Below are 22,060 nucleotides of genomic sequence, written 5' to 3'. Positions count from 1 at the left end.
CTTTACAGAACACTGATGAAGGACTTTTACTTAAATTAGATTTCAATGTTAGACTAATAATTAATAAGAAATTTGAAAGCTATGAGCAGGCATAACATCTTTGACATTGACTGGAGTTTGGCCTTCTGTGTAGGCTGTAGGACTCAATTTTATAGGAAGAGCGTGTTCTCTTTTTATTGCTAGCATCATTCCCCATTCGAATGGGGATTAGTATCATAAAATGAATGCATGGTTATTATAACAGAATTGACTGAAAGCAACTGAGAGGGTGTGGGTGTGTGTGTGTATATATAAAAATATAAAAAAAATATGCGCCCCCCCCCCCTTTTAAATTGTGCTGTTCAGCTGTTCTTTCTCTCCTCCATTCATTTTCCCTCCTTGCTTTCCAAATAGTAAATGTACACAACCAAGCAAGCAGGAACATGCAAATACCACTGCATTTTCCAAATTAAAAATTAACAATTACATTTAGTAGGTTGCATAATTGCAAGCATATAAAATGTACGTGAAATCCTATACTAATTTCCATCTATTTTCAGTACATCCCAATTGACTTGTTATCCACAGCCTATTTTGTTCCAGAATATTTGATATTCCTGTATTTAATGGACTGAATTTAGAGACATGGATTTTTATGGAAATTTACCTCATAAATATGATTTTGAAATGTTACTTTTTTTTAAAATGGGAATATTTGTACTGTATCTGTGGTCCTCTGTGGCTTCTGGTGGTTTCTACCTTCTGTGTTTTCACCTCCTAAATCTCATTATGTGACAGCTGAAGACATTATCACTTTCAAATATTATTTTTCTTAGAAGCAATTGGCTTAGCCGAAGTCAAGGGAAGTTGATAAGGATTTTCTGTGCCTGCAAACATAACCCATTCCACTTAGCACTACTGAGAAACTTCTTTCTTTGTAGCATATTAGGATTTCTTCTGCTGACAACTGAATATGTTCTTAAGTATATATTTCATAACGATATCCTAAAGTTTTTAAAAAAGTGATTAAATATCATTTTCTTTTATGAAAATTGTAAGATCAAATTTTGATGTGTAACTCAACATTCTTCTATTCTCATCTTTTGAATCGAATAAATACTTAAGGTATCATTTTTCTTGAATTGCCTTTCTGCATATAGTATTCATATTGAAATCCGCGAAGACAGTAGGTAAAAAGGGAGGACAAAAGACCATTGCTTTTCCAGCATATTCTGCAACTTTAAAAGAAATTTTAGAACACTGCTGATTTAACATGTATTTGATATGTATCTGAGAACTGAAATGGTCAGCTGTGTCATTCGTTTATTCTTTTCTTCAGAAAACCACACAACATTTGAGGAATTTGATATTATCTATCTCATATTCAGTTAAACTGGTTACTATTCATCTGTATTCTGGATGCTCTAAATACCTGGACCTCTTTATAGATATTTTACCATTTGTGTGATCTGGCTGACAGCATTTGCAGGCTAATCACAAGAATCAAATGCACTTGAGCCTCATTGTATTTTGAAAGTTTGGCCCTTTATATCAAATATTACATTTGCTAAGTGCAAACCAACTGTCTTTTGGTAATAAATAAACAGATAGATTTGCCTTCCTACCAGTATGAATTTCATTTTTATATCTAGTATACAAAGTCTTCAGAAAGACCACAGGTAAAAGAAAGTGTATGTGCTCGTGTTGCATACATTGAATTCACCGAGTGTGTTTCTTTAGCTTAATTCAACATTATGTTTCTTTGGCTTTAATAGTATTGCAGTGGAGGTAAGAACTATACCTAAGATAAAGAGAAGGAACATGAAGGAGCAAAAAACAGGTCCAAAAATAAAAGAATTGGGGTTGGGTTTTTTGGTTTGTTTGTTTGTTTCTCACTGTGGTTAACTTCTTTCTTTCTTTTAGTGTCACTCCAACTACAATAAAGTTAATTTATTGTTATCACTTTCTTAAACAAAGAACTGGAACAATTTTCTGGAAGACAAACTGAATGTGTTGGGAGTAAGATGTAGAATGTGGTTTTGGATCTCTAAAGGACATATACAGAGAGTTCAGGCTTGCATTTCTGAACTTTGGAAGGATGGAAAGGGGCAAAAAGCAATGCAGATGAGGAATTGCTTGTTTGGCCCTGTATATGGTGTGTAGCATGCTGGAAATACTTTTCTTATGTTCAGAAGGACATTCTTTGTGTATTTCACCTTCTCACCCCTTAAATTACTTCTAAGTTTTTGAATAATCTAATTTTAAAAATCCTGCAAAAGTTTTTTATTTCCAATTACATATTTACTGAACAACCTTGTCTAGATTCAGACTAGAAGTGAAGTAGCGTGAAGGTCTTCTCCTGTTGCTGAGATTGTATGTTCTTTGTCATTATGGATTATTTTACTTTTTTGAAGAGTTACCTTGCATATTCTTACTCTCTACTAGTGACAAATATTGTTCAATTAAGTATTTAGTTAGTAAATCTTCAGGAACAACATTTACTAAACAGTGTGAAGTGTTTTATTACTTTTGTTCCTGGGTGGTAAACTGAAGGCTTTGATTCTGCAAGGACCTACATACATGTGCATTTAATTTTCAGCTACTAATAGACCTCACCTGGCTGCCTAGGCTACTCTGGTGTTTGCAGGCCTCTGCTTTTCATTTTTGTTTTTTTGAAGGTGTGACTACAGTTCATTTAGACATGGGTAACCTAGTTTTAAAACAGCTAGTTCAGGTATTGCTAGTAGTTGAGGTACAGTTGAACTGATTTTTCACTGTGAGTTATCTTTTAGAGTCTTTATGTAGTTTCTTGGATGGTTTTGCAGCCTGTGTTGGTCTATATTGGTACCTGAAGTTTGAAGAAAGCTTGAATAGTTCTACCGAAGCTATAATCTCTCCTGTCTGAAGCATTGATGTGCTCCAAAGAAGTCTTAACGTTGTACTGCAGAAAGTATTTTCAATTTGTAATTTAGATTTCCATCCTGAAAAACCTTTCTTGAATTTTTCTTAATTCTATGAACTTTGAATAAGCAATTACTTTTGAAGGGATGAGGTTTAAATTGGCACAGAGTTTTGTTTTATCAAAAATGACAATTAAACAAAAATATGAAAAAATCTTAGTAAATAATATGTGGAAATTCAGTTTCATATACAGTTTTAAAAATAGTGCACAAAAACATTCTTTTTGGCTTAACCAAAATCACATTCATTTAGTAGTGACTTAGTAATGTCATTTGCTGAAATGGCATATTTATTTTGGGTTTAGTGGTCATTAGCAGCTCTGAAAATGATGGTATTTTAAAATGGAATTATAACAATGTTTGTTAATGGCATACTAAAGTTAACCTTCTATTTTATCATTTCAGTTATTCATGGTGGACAATGGAGCAGATGACTGGAGAATAGCCATGACTTATGAGCGTATTTTCTTTATCTGCTTGGAAATACTTGTATGTGCTATACATCCCATACCTGGGAACTATACATTCACATGGACAGCCCGGCTTGCCTTTTCTTACGCTCCATCTACAACAACAGCTGATGTTGATATTATTTTATCTATACCAATGTTCTTAAGGCTGTATCTTATTGCCAGAGTTATGCTTTTGCATAGCAAGCTTTTCACTGATGCATCATCTAGAAGCATTGGAGCGTTAAATAAGATAAACTTCAATACCCGTTTTGTTATGAAGACTTTAATGACAATATGTCCAGGAACTGTACTGTTGGTTTTTAGTATCTCATTATGGATAATTGCTGCGTGGACTGTCCGAGCTTGTGAAAGGTAAGGTTGTTCTGTTTGGTTGGTTGGTTCTGTCTGTCTGTCTTGTTTTGCTTCTTTGGTTTTGTATTCGAAGGACCTAAATATTTAATGGAATGGAGCTTCCTGGTCTTTGATATGTTGAGTGCTGGTTGGATTTCACTCTGTCACAGATTGTCAGGAATGCTTTGCCTTTTAATTTGAAGGACTTATGTAGAGAAGTTTGTGCCACAACATTTATTGTAGTATTGCAAGTTGATTTCAATGTTTTCATTTAACTTTGCTAAAACACAGTGGGATACCACAAAATGTCTTTTAACAACGGTTACTGCTGTTGATATTCTGTGTTGATAACAGCTTTCATTTATTGTGTTTGTGAGTTAAATTTATTGAGAGTAATGTAGATAAAATAGCTATGGAAAATTCCAATGGAAAATGTATTTTTTTCAATTAGACTTTTATTGTCCTGTTACTTTAAAAAAAAAAGTGAAAAAGTGTTGTTGGGGAGTTGGCAAGATCAAGAAAGGGTGATGTACTGGTTTAGACTGGGACAGAGTTAATTTCCTTCATAGTAGCTCGTATGGTGCCATGTTTTGGATTTGTGACCAAAATAGTGTTGATTGATAGCACACCGATGTTTTAGCTATTGCTGAACAGTGCTTACACAGCGTCAAGACCTTCTCTGTTTCTCACTCTGCCCACCCCCAGAAAGGGGTGCACAAGAGATTGGGAGGGGACACAGCCGGGACAGCTGACCCCAACTGACCAAAGGGATATTCCATACCATATGATGTCATGCTCAGCAATAAAAGCTGGGGGAAAGGAGGAGGAAGGGGGGAAGTTTGGAGATATGGCATTTGTCTTCCCAAGTAACCATTACACATGATGAAGCCCTGCTTTCCTGGAAAAGTAAGATGGGAAGTAGTGAATGAATTCCTTGCTTTGCTTTGCTTGTGCGCGCAGCTTTTGCTTTACCTATTAAACTGTCTTTATCTCAACCCATGCGTTTTCTCACTTTTACCCTTCTGATTCTCTTCCCCCTCCCACTGGGGAGGAATGATTGAGTGGCTGTGTGGAGCTTAGCTGCCTACTGGGGTTAACCCACAATAGAGGCAAAGAGGAACGGGGGGGAGAGATAAAAGCAGAGGGGGAAAGAGATAAATACAGGGTGAGAAAGAGATGGAGAGATAAAACGAGAGAAAGAAAGAAAGAGCAACAGAGAGACAAAGGAGGAGAAAGGAAAAGTTAGAGACAGAGAAAGAAAGAGAAGGGGGAAGAAAGAAAGAGAGAGGGGGGAAGAGAGAGGTAGAGAGAGTGAAAAAGAGGAATGGAAAAGAGCTACTAAAAGAAAGATAAATGGTTAGAGGGACGGAGAAAGAGTTAAAGAGAGAGAAGGAAAGAGAGGAAGAGAGAAAGGGAGGGAGACGTGTGGGGGGAGAGCAGACAGACAGACCAAGAGAGACAGCAAATGCAAGAGTGTGAGAGAGAGAGAAAGCATGAGAAAGCACACAAGAGACAAAGTGAGTTGAAGAGAGAAAAAGTGGGAGAGAGATAAATACTGAGCATGTGCGCGCGAGAGAGCATGGGGCAAAAGCAAGAGACTGAGCGAGAGAGAGAAAGCAAGAGAGGAAAAGAGAGAATGCGATGAAGCAAAAACAAGAAACCGTGTGTGTGAGTCAGCACAGGCAGGGTGCAGGCGTCCATTTGGGCTTGCAGGGTGTAGGGCAGGGTGATTTACAGAGGCACATAATAAACACATATAGAAAAAGGAATAAACATATCCCTAAAATAATGCTTTGAATCAGATGTCCCATTCATCCTGTCAGGGAATTAAATCACTCAGCTAGTCAGGTGCCACCAGTAGATTGTTTCATTTGATGCATTAAGTCCTGGAGATGTTGAATGTCGTCCTCTACGCTGGCTGATTCATCAGTTCAAGCAACACATGCCTTCAAAATTGGAGCAGTGTTTATGGTATCGAAGAAGGAGATAGTCCACCACCAATTGATTTTGTAATGTTCCTTGGCATACAGCCGTTACCTACTCAGAAATAACAATGAGGAACATTAATATCAAAAGCATTTAACATAGTATAATTCTGTAATACAGCTACTGGGGTTGGCACGCCAATGAAACACGTTGTCAAAAAATCTGCAGCTGTTAATCCTCCCTCAGTACAAAAGGCAAATGAGTTAGTTACAGTAGAGGCCAACCAAATCCAAGTATTTACATGTTGATCTTGCGGAAATGTATCCAGGGCATGTGCTTGTAGTACAAGACTACAAAGTACGATGAGCCAACCTGTGATAAGGGAGGAAAACAGGAGTGTCATCTCCTTCCAGTAATACATACGCCGTTGCTCCAGCTTTTTCAGTTAATATCACTCCGGGTTTGATAACCTGATGTGGGGTAATTGCCCACACAGATTGAAGAGCTGTGGCTTGTGCTTTTTCAGATTGAACTTCAATTCGATGTTGGGTTCACAGCACCAATAACATCATTCCAATGCTATCTCCTCTAGATAAGGCACAGGTATTCACTGAAGATACCTGAAATACAAGAACTCGAGAATCTGATATCAACAGAGGATGTAAAAGAAGAGGAGAAGTTGGGGGTACAGAACCATACGGCATTCTCGGGGGTTATTATATGAATCTTCACGTCTAGACTAATAGGTTGCGGTCCCACCATGCAATCCATTGGTGTAAACAATTCAATTTCCTCTGTAGTTAATATTTTGGGAGAGAGACTATCATCTGGAAGAATTTCAGTCCTCACCATGTTTTGTACTGGAGGTGCTGTAATACGATCATAGGGTGTTTGATTATAAATATTCTGGCTGTTTAACAAAAAAACTGCTTTATTAAGATGTGAACTCCAATGTTGTAAAGTTTTAGTACTGGTTAGTTTTTTTAATTGTTCCTTCAACATCCTATTCATTCTTTCAGTCAAGCCATTAGCTTGGGGATGGTAGGCAATGTGGAATATCCAATCTATCCCTAGCCCTTGAGCCCAATATCTTGGACATTATGTCCACTAAAGTGTGTTCCTTGGTCATTTTGAATTTGGTGAGGAGGTCCGTATTGATGAATGAGTTGTTCTAATGCTTCAATTGTGCTATGTTGATTAGCATATTTGGTGGGTTTAGCAAAAACCAGTCCTGACACTGTATCCACAGCAGTGAATACATATCACCAGTCCCTCAATGGGGGCAGGGGGGCCGATGTCAGCCCAGTCATCTGCCACAATCCCGTCAGAAGTATACTTGCTGCGGCACAGACATAACCATGGCCACAGACGCTTTGGGGTGTCCTGCTACTGTGTGGACTCATCCACAGGTCACAATCCCTTCGACTCGAGTTCACACTGGAGTTCTAGCCTGTCCAGTACAGCAGCACAGAAACAGCAGCGATGCCCTGGCCATTGCTGTTATCAAAATGTTCCCAGGCACAGCAGAGTAAGATGATAAGAAGTACAGCAAGCAGCGAAACCAAAAAGCAGCCACTAACGAGCACTAGACTCTAATATACAGTAAGGCAAGCAAGCTCCGTGGCAAGCACAGGAGCCCCTTCAAGCCCCGTGTTGGGCACCAAAAAGGACTGTCGTGGTTTAACCCTAGCCGGCAACTAAGCACCACACAGCTGCTTGCTCACTCCCCTCCTGGTCAGATGGGGGAGAGAATCGGAAGGGTAAAAGTGAGAAAACTCATGGGTTGAGATAAGAACAGTTTAATAGGTAAGCAAAAGCTGTGCACACAAGCAAAGCAAAGCAAGGAATTCATTCACTACTTCCCATCGGCAGACAGGTGTTCAGCCATCCTCAGGAAAGCAGGGCTCCATCATGCGTAATGGTTACTTGGGAAGACAAACACTATCACTCCAAACGTCCCCTCGTTTATTAGCAATACGCGCTACCAACCGTTCTACAGTACCTTGCAGCCCATGGCACCGCTCTGCTTGAGTAGTAATTACTTTTTGCGCGATTGCCTTTGCATCTTGTAAAGTCCCGACTTCCCTTTCCAATTCTTTCATTTTACTCTGTAATGCCACAACTTCACGGTCAAGAGCTCTAAGACCGGTAACTAATAACCATCCCCATCTCCCCACTAACTTGCGAGAAGACTCCGATGCTGCCTTCCATGGCAATCCACGCATAGCCGTTTCAATTGTCTGGGGCGGGTAACCACTGCCCCGTCATCTATTTCAGGCCATGCTTCTGGCGGAGCCAATGTAGCCAGGAAAGTGGCCACGGGGGTCCAGCGCTCAGTACTGGGCCATCCTGGAATACAGGGAGTCACTGTCGTGGCCTACCCAGTCCCTGACTTTTTTGCTGGCCATGGCATGGCTGTTCCTGGATCCTGCCGACTACGCCAAATGTGTGGGTCAGCACAGGCAGGGCACAGGAACAACCACAAAAACACGGATGAAATGCAAAAAGTAAATTTATTTTCGTTACCTCGCCAACTGGGGGATTCCTGAAGCAGCACCTGGGCAGAGGCACACAAGCGGGAATGCAGGCACCGCTGAGCTTGGTCCATGCTGGAGGATCGCCAAACCTGCTGTTTTCGCCTGTTTATCAGGGATTCGCGCAGGTGTAGTTTACCACTGTGCTTTGATCTTTCCCACAGCAGGGTAGGAGTCTCAAGCGTGTTCGATATGGTGCCTCTGAGTCTATCACAGGCCTATGTTATCTAAACACAGATGTTCTACTTGTCAAACACACAAGGATAAACAACGATTAGTATGATATATGTGTTTTTCTACATCCCAGCTGCAAGTCACTTGAGTGTGTTTACAGTCCTCCTTGCCAATCTTCTGTTATTATCCCACGCTGTGTGAGAGCAAGAGCAAAAGCTAAAGGAAGAGAGAGTGAGAGAAAAAGCGAGAAAGGAAGAGGCAGCGAAATGGGGGGGTGGAGAGAGAGAGAAAGCAAAAGTGGGGATGTGAGTGCGAAACTGAGAGTGAATGAAAAGGCGAGACAGGGGAAAAGCTAGAGAGAGAGAAAGGCTAGTGAAAGACAGAGAAAGTGAGAAACAGACATGTTTTTCCTCTTCCTTTCCCTGTTTGCCCACTTTGGAAACTGTTTAGGGGAGTTATTTGTGACAGCTAGCTGATATAAATTGGCAGTTAAAATGCAAGTTGACTGTTATGGTCAGGTTACTTTTGGAAGTTATTCATTGCATTGCTTCTCAATTTGTTATGGAGAAAAATAGCTTGTCTTATAAACTGAATGTAGATATTATCTTGACATTGCTGCTTTTATTGTTAATATTGCCAGAATTGTGGAATGCAGTTTGTTACAGTAGATGCTCAGTGTCAATGTTGTTCAATTATGTTATGGAAAGACTAATCATGTTCTGAAAATGTTAACAGTGACATAGTATAGTTTCAAAATATTTCCTATACCTGGGACAGAAGGAACATTCTAGGGGTGGGTTGACCTTGGCTGGCCGCCAGGTGTCCACCCAGCCGCTCTCTCACTCCCCCTCCTCAGCAGGACAGGGAGAGAAAATATGATGAAAAAGCTTGTGAGTCAACATAAGGACAGGGAGATCACTCAGCAATTACTGTCATGGGCAAAACAAACTTGACTTGGGGAAGATTAATTTAATTTATTGCCAATTAAAAAAAAAGAGTAGAATAGTGAGAAAGACAGACAAAACTAAAAACATCTTCCCCACACCCTTCTTCCCAGGCTCAACTTCACTCCTTCATTCCTGACTCTTCTACTTCCTCCCCCACCGAGCGGTGCAGGGGGGTTGGGAAATGGGGGATGCAGTCAGTTCATAATACTTTGTCTCTGCCACTCCTTCCTCCTCATGCTGTTCCTCTGCTTCATCGTGGAGTCCCTCCCATGGGAGACAGTCCTTCACAAACTGCTCCATCGTGGGTCCTTCCCACAGGCTGCAGTTCTTCACAAACTGCTCCAGTGTGGGTCCTTTCCACGGGGTGCAGTCCTTCAAGAACGGACTGCTCCAGCGTGGGGTCCCCCACAGGGTCACAGGTCCTGCCAGGAGCCTGCTCCAGCGTGAGCTCTCCATGGGCTGCAGTGTGGATATCTGCTCTGGTGTGGGGTCCTCCATTGGCTGCAGGGGGACAACCTGCTTCACCATGGTCTTCTTCACGGTCTACAGGGGAATCTCTGCTCTGGCACCTGGAGCACCTCCTCCCCCTCCTTCTTCACTGACCTTGGTGTCTGTATAGTTGTTTCTCTCACATATTCTCTCTCCTCTCTCTCACAGCTGCTGTGCAGCATTTTTTACCCTTTCTTAAATATGTTATCAGAGAAACATCAACAGCATTGCTGATGGGCTCAGCTTTGGCCAGCAGTGGGTCCCTCTTGGAGCCAGCTGGAACTGGCTCTGTCCGACGTGGGGGCAGCTTCTGGTGTCTTCTCAGAGAAGCCACCCCTGCAGTTTCCCCCGCCCCGCTACCAAAAAACCTTGCCATGTAAATGCAGGACAAGAAGTAACAAAGTGTTAGAAGGAAAGATGTTTTGCCTTCTAAATTCATTGCAAGTGACAAGGCGCGCTCTCATTTTGGCCCAAAATACAGGAATTCCAATATTCTGACACTAGTGTTTCCGGAAAGGTTCAATTTTATTTCTGCACTGAAATCCAGATACCTTTTTCAACTTTGTTTATACTAGTATAACAGTGATGTTATACCAGTACAGAGCTCGTAGGTTGATCAATCAAAAACATTCCTGAATTAGAAAATAGAACATGAATTTACTTGTAGTTATTTTTCTATAAAACAATGGGTTTATTTCAGTGATATCCAATATTTGTTTTTAAGCCTTGTTCTGTATTAAATAAAATCCACTGGTAAAATTCCTATGGGTTTCCACGAGTGGTCCACTGAATCCAAGTATGTTAATTGAAAACTGAATCTATTGCTGCAACATAAATTGGACAACTATTTCAGATTACTTAAGTTGCGAGCTTTTGGGTCGGGGCTATCTTTGTTCTATGTTGCACGCTGCTTAGCACAGTGGTATCAGAGAATAACACTTCCATATAATATATTGCAGTACTAATAAATGTAATAATTTTTAGTGGTGGTGGGGAAATAATAGCTAAACACTTCTGAAAGCTCCTGATGTTCAGATGAAGATGAATACTTGCATGTGCTGGTATAGCAGTTTAAGACTAACTATTCAGTTTCGATTGATGCTGAGTGTGCTGACAGCTTGTGCTGAGAACACTGCCCAGGCAGGATTAATGCCCGAACTCGGCATTGTTTTCTCCTTGGAAACATGCTGCCTGAAGTGGAGAAGGCTGAGGTGAGAGTCTATAGTCTTAATTCACTCACAGAGGGGAACACATGTGCCAGGTGGTATGACCTTAAAATCCACCATTTAGTAGTGTCAATCAATTTTACTCCTTTTAGATTTGTACTAGCACTATGCACCATGCTATGCTGTGAACATATATCAGGTTAAGTTGGAACAGGCTGGCACTAAGCAGGTGTCTCTGCGCTATGCTCTCATTTATGGGGGGGGGGGGGGTGTGGCCAATGTGGGACACAGTGCATAAGCATATCTTCTGATGCCAAGCTGAGACAGCAAAAGAGACCAGTCCCTGACCACTGGGAAGAAGGATAAAAAAATATTTCTTATGCCCCAGAGTGCCAGCTACCTGACTAGGATGACAGCAGGAACAGGAATAGATGATATTAGTGTCACAGGGCTATAGCCTGGTTTGGAAGCTGATGCAAAACCTGCGGAAACCAATGGGCTTTCATTGACTTCAAGGCCTTTCGCAATGGATGCAAAAATGGTTGTATCCACTGTGTAGTCATGCAAATCATGTCAAGTGGTTGGGATGAGCCTTGGATACAAACTTAAGTGTCAGTTGTAAGGAATTGTGTACATGTCTGAAAATATGCTTTGTGATGCTAGGAAATGATTAAGGGACTGGAGCATCTCTCCTATGAGGAAAGGCTGACAGAGCTGGGACTGTTTAGTCTGGAGAAGAGAAGGCTCAGGGGGGGATCTCATCAACGTATATGAACACCTGAAGGGAGGGTGCAAAGATGACAGAGACAGGCTCTTTTCAGTGGTGCCCAGTGACAGGACAAGAGGCAATGGGCACAAACGGAAACACAGGAGGTTCCGTCTGAACATCAGGAAACACTTTTTTACAGTGAAGGTGCCTGAGCACTGGAACAGGTTGCCCAGGGAGGTTGTGGAGTATCCCTCCTTGGAGATATTCAAAAGCCGCCTGGACATTTTCCTGGGCAGCCTGCTCTAGGTGGCCCTGCTTGAGCAGGGTTCTTGGTCAAGATGACCTGCAGAGATCCCTTCCAACTTCAAGCATTCTGCGATTCTGTGACATTGGGATGCACGGCAGAAAAAGATCTGCAACCACTGTTACTGACACGTATTGGGTTTATGTGGCAAGGTTTGGGGGGGGGCTGCAGGGATGGCTTCTGTGAGAAGATGCCAGAAGCTGCCCCCACGTCGGACAGAGCCAGTTCCAGCCAGCTGCAAGACGGACCTGCCGCTGGCCAAAGCTGAGCCAATCAGTGATGTTGGTAGCACCTCTGTGATGACATATTTAAGAAAGGGTAAAAAACACTGCACAACAGCAGCTGTGAGAGAGGAGTGAGAATATGTGAGAGAAACAACCCTGCAGACACCAAGGTCAGTGAAGGAGGAGGGGGAGGAAGTGCTCCAAGTGCAGAGATTCGCCCACAGCCCGTGATGACGATGTTCTCATTTCTCATTATCCTACTCTGTGATTAATTGGCAATAAATTAAATTAATCTTCCCCAAGTTGAGTCTGTTTTGTCCGTGATGGTAATTGCTGAGTGATCTCTCTGTCCTTATCTTGACCCGCGAGCTTTTCATCATATTTTCTCCCTCGTGTCCTGCTGAGGAGGGGGAGTGATAGAGCGGCTTGGTGGGCACCTGGTGACCAGCCAAGGTCAGCCCACCACAGGTGTGCATGAAGAGCAATTTATAATTGTCTTGGTGTGTTTATCCGAGAGAGAGGGAGATGTCTGACAGTTACTATGAAATAAAACAGCTGTTTGATTTTTTTAATTTGTTTTTTGAAGACTTATTTTTTCCATTAATGCACTAAATATTTACAAGTAACTTTGACTTGCAGAAGATTATAGAAGGTAGTCTGTGAACTGCAGAAGGTGAAAATGCCTGTAAAATACATAGTGTATGCTGTCTTTGAAACAATACAACATATTGTAATACATAAACAAGAAATGACAGAATTATTAAAGATAAAGCATTAGGACAGAAGGTTTGCTGGTGTAAGTGTTCAACAGAAGGATTTGATGTGAAAGAGAGAAGAAAAATATTAGTCCCATTGCAGCTTGATGCTGTTGGAAGGGAGAGGAGGATGTTGGCTGAACACTAGTTTTCCTTGTTTGGGCTTGTTTTCTACTGCTGCCACCTCTCTAGTAGGACTGGCATAGGACATGAGATTTAAAGAGGAGAAGCTGCTCTCTCTTTCCAACTCTGGAGAAGAGCATGGAAGAACATGGAAAGTATCTTGGTTAATAATCAGTCGTGTTAGAAAATTCAATGGCTTATTTTCAGATTTAATATTTGGCTATGGTGCATCTCAGGTGGAAGCTTAAACGTGATTATAAAATATGGCATGCCAACTGCTGGGTTTGCAGTGGGGTTGTGGTAGGAGAATGTGGAGTTTACACTATTGCAGGTGCTGTTTGGCAAGTGCACCATCCATTTGATGTTTCAGGCTTACTTCTGGTAGTTACCAAGGGATGATGTTAATCTGTGTCCCTTTTCTTTCAGTCAGACACATTCTCTGTTGTTACTGAATAACCTAAATTTATCAGTTGTGTAGTCACTTAGTTTAATTGACTTGACCTGAGAATTATCCAAAATGTTTTCCTTTGTGACCTAAGTGTCGACCAGGGGCTAGGCTGCATATTTCTGAGTCTTCAGTAGCATATGTGGGAAATGACATTGCAAATGATTTACATGAAGTAATGATCTTCTAATAAAAAACAAGTTCTCTCTTACCTGTGTTTCAGAAAGAAGTTACCTGCTGTTCTAATTCCTTGAGTTAAAGGTGATCTCTTATGTTATCCTGTATTTTGAAGAATGCATTAGATAATAGCCTGAAAATCTTCCCACAATCCATAATCTTAGAGATGCAACATTATCTGAAATTGAACAGTGAGATTTCAGATCAAATATTTGTGCCCAAATGTCTTTTTCTTTTTACTTTATTTTTAATCATTCATCTTTTCAGAAAATCATCATACACCTTCAGACTAATGAGCTTCTAAAATTGTATCCTTGCCTGTTTAAAATTCGATGTGAAAGTGGAATCTTTTGCAGTTGATTCTTTCCAAGGCATTCAAAACATGTTACATTTAGGTAATTTAACAAAAAAGAGGCTTTTCAGCTCAGTAATACTTGCAGCATTAATTTTCTTCCTTTTCCAAGCATACCAGAATTTGACAAAAGTTTTGCTTGATAATTCTTGATAATACTGCATTTTGAGTGGTATTTGCTCTAATGGTTACATCTCCTTGCAAGCAGATGGCATTGATTGCCTTCCCTGTTCTTTGTGTGTTGGGAGGCAGAAGACCTGCTGATGCAATCAGTGTACCTTCAGTGATTGTATTTCTGAAGGCAAGGCATGTGATTTCTCTTGATTTTTAGAAAATGAGATATTGCATAGACAATCAGTCAAGAAGCAGATGCTGTGGCATGATGTTCTGGTGTCCATTGGAAACCCAACAATCTGCACCAGGAACTGCGCAGTAGAGCAGTTCATTTTCATTTTCTTCAGAAGGAAAATAAAAAATGTAGACTCAAAGAATGTTAGATGGTTTTAATAGGATCAACCCTATACTTTGCTGTCATTCAGGTAATAATAGGCTATAGTTTTATGGATAGTGTAGAACATTGAAGTGAAGGTTTTAGTATAGTGACCAGAGTATGCTAGATGTATACAAATAATTTATAAATTAATAAAAATATAGAAAATTAAAAGTGATAGAGAATCCATCCTATAGATATGTTGTGACCTTGAACAAAGTCACTTAAGCTCTGTTTGTCTGTTCCATGCATGTAAATAATATTTATCTTTATTGTTTGGTGTGGTATCCTTATACTGAATAATAAAATGGTTTGAACTTACCCAACTATCACCTGACACTAAGGGGACAGACAGGTTCTTTTAGGGATCCTTGACAGAATGATGACGGCACTAAGTTGTAGTTACAATTAAAGCTTTATTTTTTAACAGGATTTTATGATTAGCATAGCATAGAATTTATGATCAGAATAGCACAGGATTTCTACAAGCAGAATCAGTGTAGCACAATTTTATAAGTAGCATAGCACAGAATTTTATAGCACAGCTTAGCTTATGGTTTCTAATCACCTGGACCCTCTGCAGATCAGGTCAAATCTTAGTACTTGGCTTGCTGTATCAATATAACAATCATAATCTAGACTTGAAAACACATAAAAGAATATGAGTCACTCTAGTTCTCGGAGGAAGCAGATGACGGTGGAGGTGTCCCTGGCCACCGGGAGGTCACGGATCTCACTGTCCAGCAGCAGTTCTAGTCCAAGTTCCCACTTAGGACCTGTAACTGCTTGATTTTATAGACAGTGCTCTGCATGCTGCTATGCTTCCCTGTTCTGTGACAGGGTCATCACCACCACCTGGTTGGCCATGTATGGGACCTTCAAGGCCAGTAAGGAGGGGAGTAGTCGGCCTGGCACACAGGAATCTTGAGGCCGACAGGGAGGGGAAGAAGAAGAAATCTGATTTGTCTGCTTGGTTCACAGGACCTTCAGGGCCTGATAATGAGGGGAAAGGGGAGTAACATGTGACCCGCTTGGTCACAGAGAATGGATGTTTGCCTTATAAAATGGTGTTAGTTATCTGCTGACCACATCACCGGGGGTCAGGAGCAGGGGGTACTGGTCACACCAACAGAGGGGGTCCAGAGGAGGCTCAAAAGTGCAGGAAATGTGGTTATTCTGTACACTTACATTATGCTTTCTTATTCTTTGGGGAAGATATTCAGGAAATGTGGGCCATCCTTTATAGAAGGCTTTGTAACTGTACTACAGCTCTGTTCCTACTTCTGTTTGATCACAGCTCCTAAACCTAAAGCAGAAATTAACTGGAGCTGGGTGGAGTGGAAAAGTAAGACTTTGGATCCTGATACATTTTTAAGGGATTTCTGATCAATGTGGTTGGAAGTCTTTGTGCTCTTCTCCCTTGAGGGAATCACGACTCAGTTTCTTGAACTCAAAAGTTACAATCTAGAGAAGCCTAAGACTATTTTTCCAGTAATTTGACCTTTACTCACATCTTTTCTTGAGTTCTATACAAGGTAACATTCAAATATAGTTCTACTATCAGAGGAAAGTTCTGTCTTAAATTTGTCTTGTCTATCCATTATTGTAATGAATGTTTTGTAGCTCCAGAAATACTACGTATGTATAAAGTGGTCCCAACTCTACTAGAGGGACACACATCTTCAGTTCTGTGTCTAATCCTCTTCTTCCTCTCCCAAACAAAACTTATTCTGCAGTGTATCTATGACTTGTTTTTTCTTTAATGTTATGGATTTTTGCTAATGGAATAAGGTGTCTTTGACCTATAAGCTGGTGGTCATTGCTCATTTAAAATGAGAGACAAAGAATGAAAAATGGGTTCTTTTTATTATCCTTTGTGGTGCTTTCAAATGATAATCTCGGGGACTTTTATGAAACAGGACAGATGAAACAGTCAAGATACCAGAAGAAGCTGTAGCTCTGCGATCACATTTGTATGCGGAGCTTTATGTGTGTCTTTTGATTCAGTATATGTAAAGTCTTGCAGAAGGCCAGTTCTGTCAAGCAAGTGAAAGGAGGAGAATTAATAGGCCCCTAAGGGCAGCATTATTCTCTCTAAATAATTCTCATAATAATTGTCATTAAAATAAGAATGATCCCTATAGGGTTGATTGATCCTTAAGAGTTATGCTATCCCAAAAGCAAACAGCAAATAAACTTGAAACTGCAAAATTAGCAAAATCAAAAAGCCCCATTTTATCCTCTTTTATTTTTTAATGAGAAAGTAAGGAGAAGAAAGTAGAAGAGTCAGACTCCATATAATCTCATACTTCCAGTGCTACAGAGTTTGATGGTAACATGTCAAGACCTAAAACAGAGCATCTGGCACTTTTAACATAAAATGGTGAAAGTGTCTTAAGTATTTTTTTCCAGGTGTATTTGGCTGGGCAATACTTCTGTCTTCAAATATGATACTGCAGAGGTCCATATAAGCAAACGAGAATGATATTCTTTAATTACCATGACCACAGTTAAGTACTACAGCTGTATTATGTTTCTGATAGCCTGACTGAAATTATGGTATTCTCTCAACTTGTATTCGCCATGAGAGACTTGGGACAGAAGTCTGTTAACATAGTTTATCAGTATACCCATTCACTCCAGTATAAGGCATACAGAGAGAAACAAAAATTTGTCTTATGCACAGATAACCTTTTTTGTTCTCTAGCAAATAAGCATCTCCAGGTTATTCATTATTCATTTAGTTAAGGTTGTTTGTGACAAGTTTAATTTCTGAAATCTGGGAATTTGGAACACTAAAATCTCCAATCTGAATGGGTCAAATGTGATGATTATCATCTGCTGTCTTTCAAGTGTAACTCCAAGGTGTATTGGCAGGCATGTAAGTGCTAAGAGGAAAGCAAACCTGGCCATTTTATCTTTGTTTCTTAGCAAGATATACTAACCAACAGGAGAAATGAATAGTTTGCCTATTTCAGCTGTATACTGAACTAAATTCTTCTCTGGTATAGGTCAGGTACCATATACAGTACTTTGAGAAGATTCTATATGTTAATGTGGCTGTAAAATGACTAATACTACTAGGTTTTGGTTGTTTTTTTTTTAGATTCATACCATCACAGAAACTCACCTTGAAGTATTTTTCTAGCCTTCTCATTAGTGTGATGAAAAGAACAGAATCGAAAAAGGGAGAACACTTTTTTTTAAAAAATATTGACAGCCTCACGCTAATGTTTAATGCATAAAAATGCTTTCTTTGCTTCATTTGCTTTATAGCAATATATAGTTACGTTTTTATACTTCCTTATATTTCATAAAATTAAATGTACCAATTGTCCCCAATACATTAGTAACAGATATTGTTAATGAAATCTGGCATAACTTTTGGATGACTCTCAAGTACATACTTCATGTTTGGAATTGTCTTTCTTTATAAATATTCAGTAAAATATGTTTAGTTTCAAGCAGTGGGACTTATGGAAGCATTAAACTGAATATAACCTTTCATCTTTTCATAGAAGACATTAAAATATATTCAAGGAGCAAGTATAGTTTGCATTGATTTAAGATAAATACATGGCTCTAGCATTGCCCATGATATGGGGCATGATCCTAGTCCAAAATCTGAGGCAGTCAATGAAATTGTTTCCACTGACCACAGGCTTTGGCTCAGACCCAAAGTTAGCTAAAAATAATTCTGCCTAGATTTTGTAAAATGGTTTCTTCCACAGTGCTGTACTATATAGGGTATAGTTTTATTCTCCTGTGTTTCTAGAACGTACATTTTGATGAATCTGTAGATTATTTTGGTTTTTAACTCTAAGGAAAATTATATTGGCTTGGCCTTTGTATTGTCATCTGTTTCCAGTGTGCTTTTCATTAGAAAACATGTTCATGTTGGTAAAATTTGTAAGGGTATGTGCATGAGAGAGCATCTGCTCCCTTAAGGTTATCTGACCAAGGACCTTGTCAAATGGGACGACAAGGAAAAGGGGGAAGCAATACATATAGATGCATAAAGCTGACTGACAAACTTTAACAGAGACAATAACAAGAACCAAACCTGCTCAGTTACACTAATTGATAAGGGCATGTGGAGTGTGAGAATGTTTATTTCAGTAAGATTATCTGATTGAGGTCTTTTTGTCAAATGGGATGGTAAGGAAAAGGGAGAGGCACAGACCTGACAGACAAACATAATGGGGACAAAGAGGAGAAACCAACCTTTTCAGTCACACTAACTGATGGGCTATCAAGAAACTGCAGGCATCGCTTCAAAGAGGGCCAACCTGGACTTTGCAACTGATAAGGATGCAAACCTCTGGGTCCTGGATATTGGGGGCGGGGTGCGGGGGGGGGATGTCAGTGAAACTATGCAAACTGATGAAGGAATATGCAGGGAAAAGGAATCGAGGAGGAACAGCAGAGGGATAGACAGAAAGGGGTATAAAAGGGGCCTGTCACATGTAAACTGTGGTGGGTCAGTATGCTTGTCTGACTGAGCCATGTGCTTGATCACTGCAGTCTGTCCTATCTTATTAAATCCTTTCTTAACTATCTTTCTGTGTAATCTCACTCTCTATCCCGTGTGTGTGAGTGCTGTAAGGATGAGGTGCTAGCTAATGGTGAGACCAGCATGAGTGGATTTGGGGCCAGCAACTGGAGTCAGACCAGAGGTGTAGGCGCCCCCAGGCCTGTGGTGCCAGCTCATGCCAGGGTCTTGGCTTTAGTACTTGGAGGGGCTATAACTCTTAGGAGGAAAGGTAGTCTTAAGTACATAATGATTAGTTCTGTTTCTAATTTCTAAAGCTTCTATTTCTGAACTTTTTCTTCAGCAAATTACATCAGATTCTATAGAATCATAGAATTCTTTGGGATGGAAGGGACCTTTAAAGGTCATCTAGTCCAACCCCCCTGCAATTGGCAGGGACATCTACAACTAGATCAGGTTGCTCAGAGCCCCATCTAGCCTGTCCATGGACCTCTCCAACAGGTCCATGTCCTTCCTGTACTGAAGACTCCAGAGCTGGATGCAGTACTCCAGGTGGGGTCTCACCAGAGCAGAGTAGAGGGGGAGAATCACCTCCCTCAATCTGCTGGCCACGCTTCTTTTGATGCAGCCGAGGATACAGTTGGCTTTCTGGGCTGCAAGCACACATTGCTAGCTCATGTCCAGCTTTTCATCTACCAGTATTCCCAAGTCCTTCTCCTCAGGGCTGCTCTCAATCCCTTCATCCCCCAGCCTGTATTGATACCGGGGATTGCCCCGACCCAGGTACAGGACCTTGCATTTGTCCTTGTTGAACCTCATGAGGTTCACACAGGCCCATTTCTCCAGCTTGTCCAGGTCCCTCTGGATGGCATCCCATCCCTCAGGCATGTCAACTGCACCACTCAGCTTGGTGTCATGTTACAAAAATATTCCGTGGACGATGGGTAACTCTAGGTTTGCTTTATTTTCAGGCAACGATATATCAATGGACCACCTCCGCAGAGAGTGATCGTTCAAACTATTTTACTCCGTGCTTATATACCTTGTCTTTTACCGTTATCTCATATAGATTACATAATATGTGTGTCTGTTCTGAACAGTCAGAAATTCCCAGGGTGTTCAGGGCATTTAGAACGTCTCGATTTGTTCCTGTTTCAAAGTCCCACTTCTCTTTTCTTCTTGTTTTCCTTCTTTCAGGTTGGCTTGTCACAAAGGTCATCTCAGCCAAATTTCTTATTTGTTCCTCGCGGTTCCTTCACTTCGTCTCGATTCCACGTATACCTAAGTTATTTCTAATTCTTATCCCTATGTACTTAAAGGTGAATAATTATCTACATTTCAATCAACCTTCTTACTTATTCTCTAACTTCTATTTAGGTAGGCAGATTTTAGCCTGCCTCTGGGTTGGGGCTGTACAGGGACAAATGAGCAGTCTTGCATGAATTTAATATAGATGATTGATGTTGAACACCTGCAAGCATACAACCCATGTAATTTATATTCTACATTGTTCTTCTTAATAAAATAGCTTAAAGATTAAAACTTATTATGCATTTAACTCATTGTTAACATTCATCTGCAAACTTGTTGAGGGTGCACTCGATCCCGCTATGTCATTGATGAAGCTATTCAACAGCACTGGTCCCAGTACGGACCCCTGAGGGACACCACTTGTCACTGATCTCCATCTGGACATCGAGCCATTGACCACTACCCTCTGGATGCAACCATTCAGCCAGTAAGCTATCCACTGAACCGTCCACCCATCAAATCTATATCCTTCCTATTTAGAGAGAAGGATATTGTGGGGGACTGTGTCAAAGGCCTTACAGAAGTCCAGATAGATGACATCCATAGCTCTTCCCTTCCACTGATGCAGTTACTCCATCATAGAAGGCCACTAGGATGGTCAGGCAGGACTTGCCCTTGGTGAAGGCATGCTGGCTGTCTCAAATCACCTCCCTGTCCTCCATATGCCTTAGCATAGCTTCTAGGAGGATCTGTTCCGTGATCTTCCTAGGCACAGAGGTGAGGCTGACAGGTAATTTAGATGTCATAGAATCATAGAATCGTTAAGGTTGGAAAAGACCCTTAAGATCATCGAGTCCAACCGTTAACCTAGCACTGCCAAGTCCACCACTAAACCATGTCCTCAAGCACCACGTCTACCCGTCTCTTAAATACCTCCAGGGATGGAGACTCAACCACTTCCCTGGGCAGCCTGTTCCAATGCCTGACTACCCTTTCGGTGAAGACGCTTTTCCTAATATCCAACCTAAACTTCCCCTGGTGCAGCTTGAGGCCGTTTCCTCTGGTCCTACCGCTTGTTACTTGGGAGAAGAGACCAACCCCCACCTCGCTACAACCTCCTTTCAGGTAGTTGTAGAGAGCAATAAGGTCTCCCCTCAGCTTCCTCTTCTCCACACTAAACAACCCCAGCTCCCTCAGCCACTCCTCATAAGACTTGTGCTCTAGACCCTTCACCAACTTCGTTGCCCTTCTCTGGACACGCTCCACCACCTCGATGTCCTTCTTGTAGTGAGGGGCCCAAAAGTGAACACAGTACTCGAGGTGCAGCCTCACCAGTGCCAAGTACAAGGGGCACTATCACCTCCCTGGTCCTGCTGGCCACACTATTCCTGATACAAGCCAGGATGCCATTGGCCCTCTTGGCCACCTGAGCACACTGCTGGCTCATGTTCAGGCGGCTGTCAACCAACACCCCCAGGTCCTTTTCCACCAGGCAGCTCTCCAGGCACTCCTCCCAAAGCCTGTAGCGTTGCATGGGGTTGTTGTGACCCAAGTGCAGGACCCAGCACTTAGCCACTTGTGACTGGCTGCCAACTGGATTTGACTCCATTCACCACCACTCTCTGGGCTCGGCCGTCCAGCCAGTTTTTAACCCAGTGCAGAGTGCACTTATCCAAGCCGTGAGCAGCCAGCTTCTCCAGGAGAATGCTGTGGGAGACTGTGTCAAAGGCCTTACTAAAGTCCAAGCAGACAACATCCAC

At 41.2% G+C, this 22,060-nt stretch overlaps 1 protein-coding gene across 1 annotated transcript in view; it reads left to right on the top strand.

Annotated features, from left to right (window-relative positions):
- The window catches only part of LOC309601976 (small conductance calcium-activated potassium channel protein 2-like), a gene marked incomplete at both ends in the record, with an annotated part of 164,665 nt that overhangs the window by 13,206 nt on the left and 129,399 nt on the right, over positions 1–22,060 (top strand). The window contains one exon of the mRNA XM_082335230.1: positions 3,345–3,763. Coding sequence (XP_082191356.1) covers positions 3,345–3,763 — 419 coding nt within the window. The remainder of the gene's footprint in view (positions 1–3,344; positions 3,764–22,060) is intronic.

This window comes from Platalea leucorodia (assembly GCF_965183815.1).
Source record: "Platalea leucorodia genome assembly, chromosome: W".
NCBI classification, from domain to species: domain Eukaryota; kingdom Metazoa; phylum Chordata; class Aves; order Pelecaniformes; family Threskiornithidae; genus Platalea; species Platalea leucorodia.
Note: the sequence above shows the minus strand (reverse complement) of the source record. Positions and strands in the feature narration are given on the sequence as shown.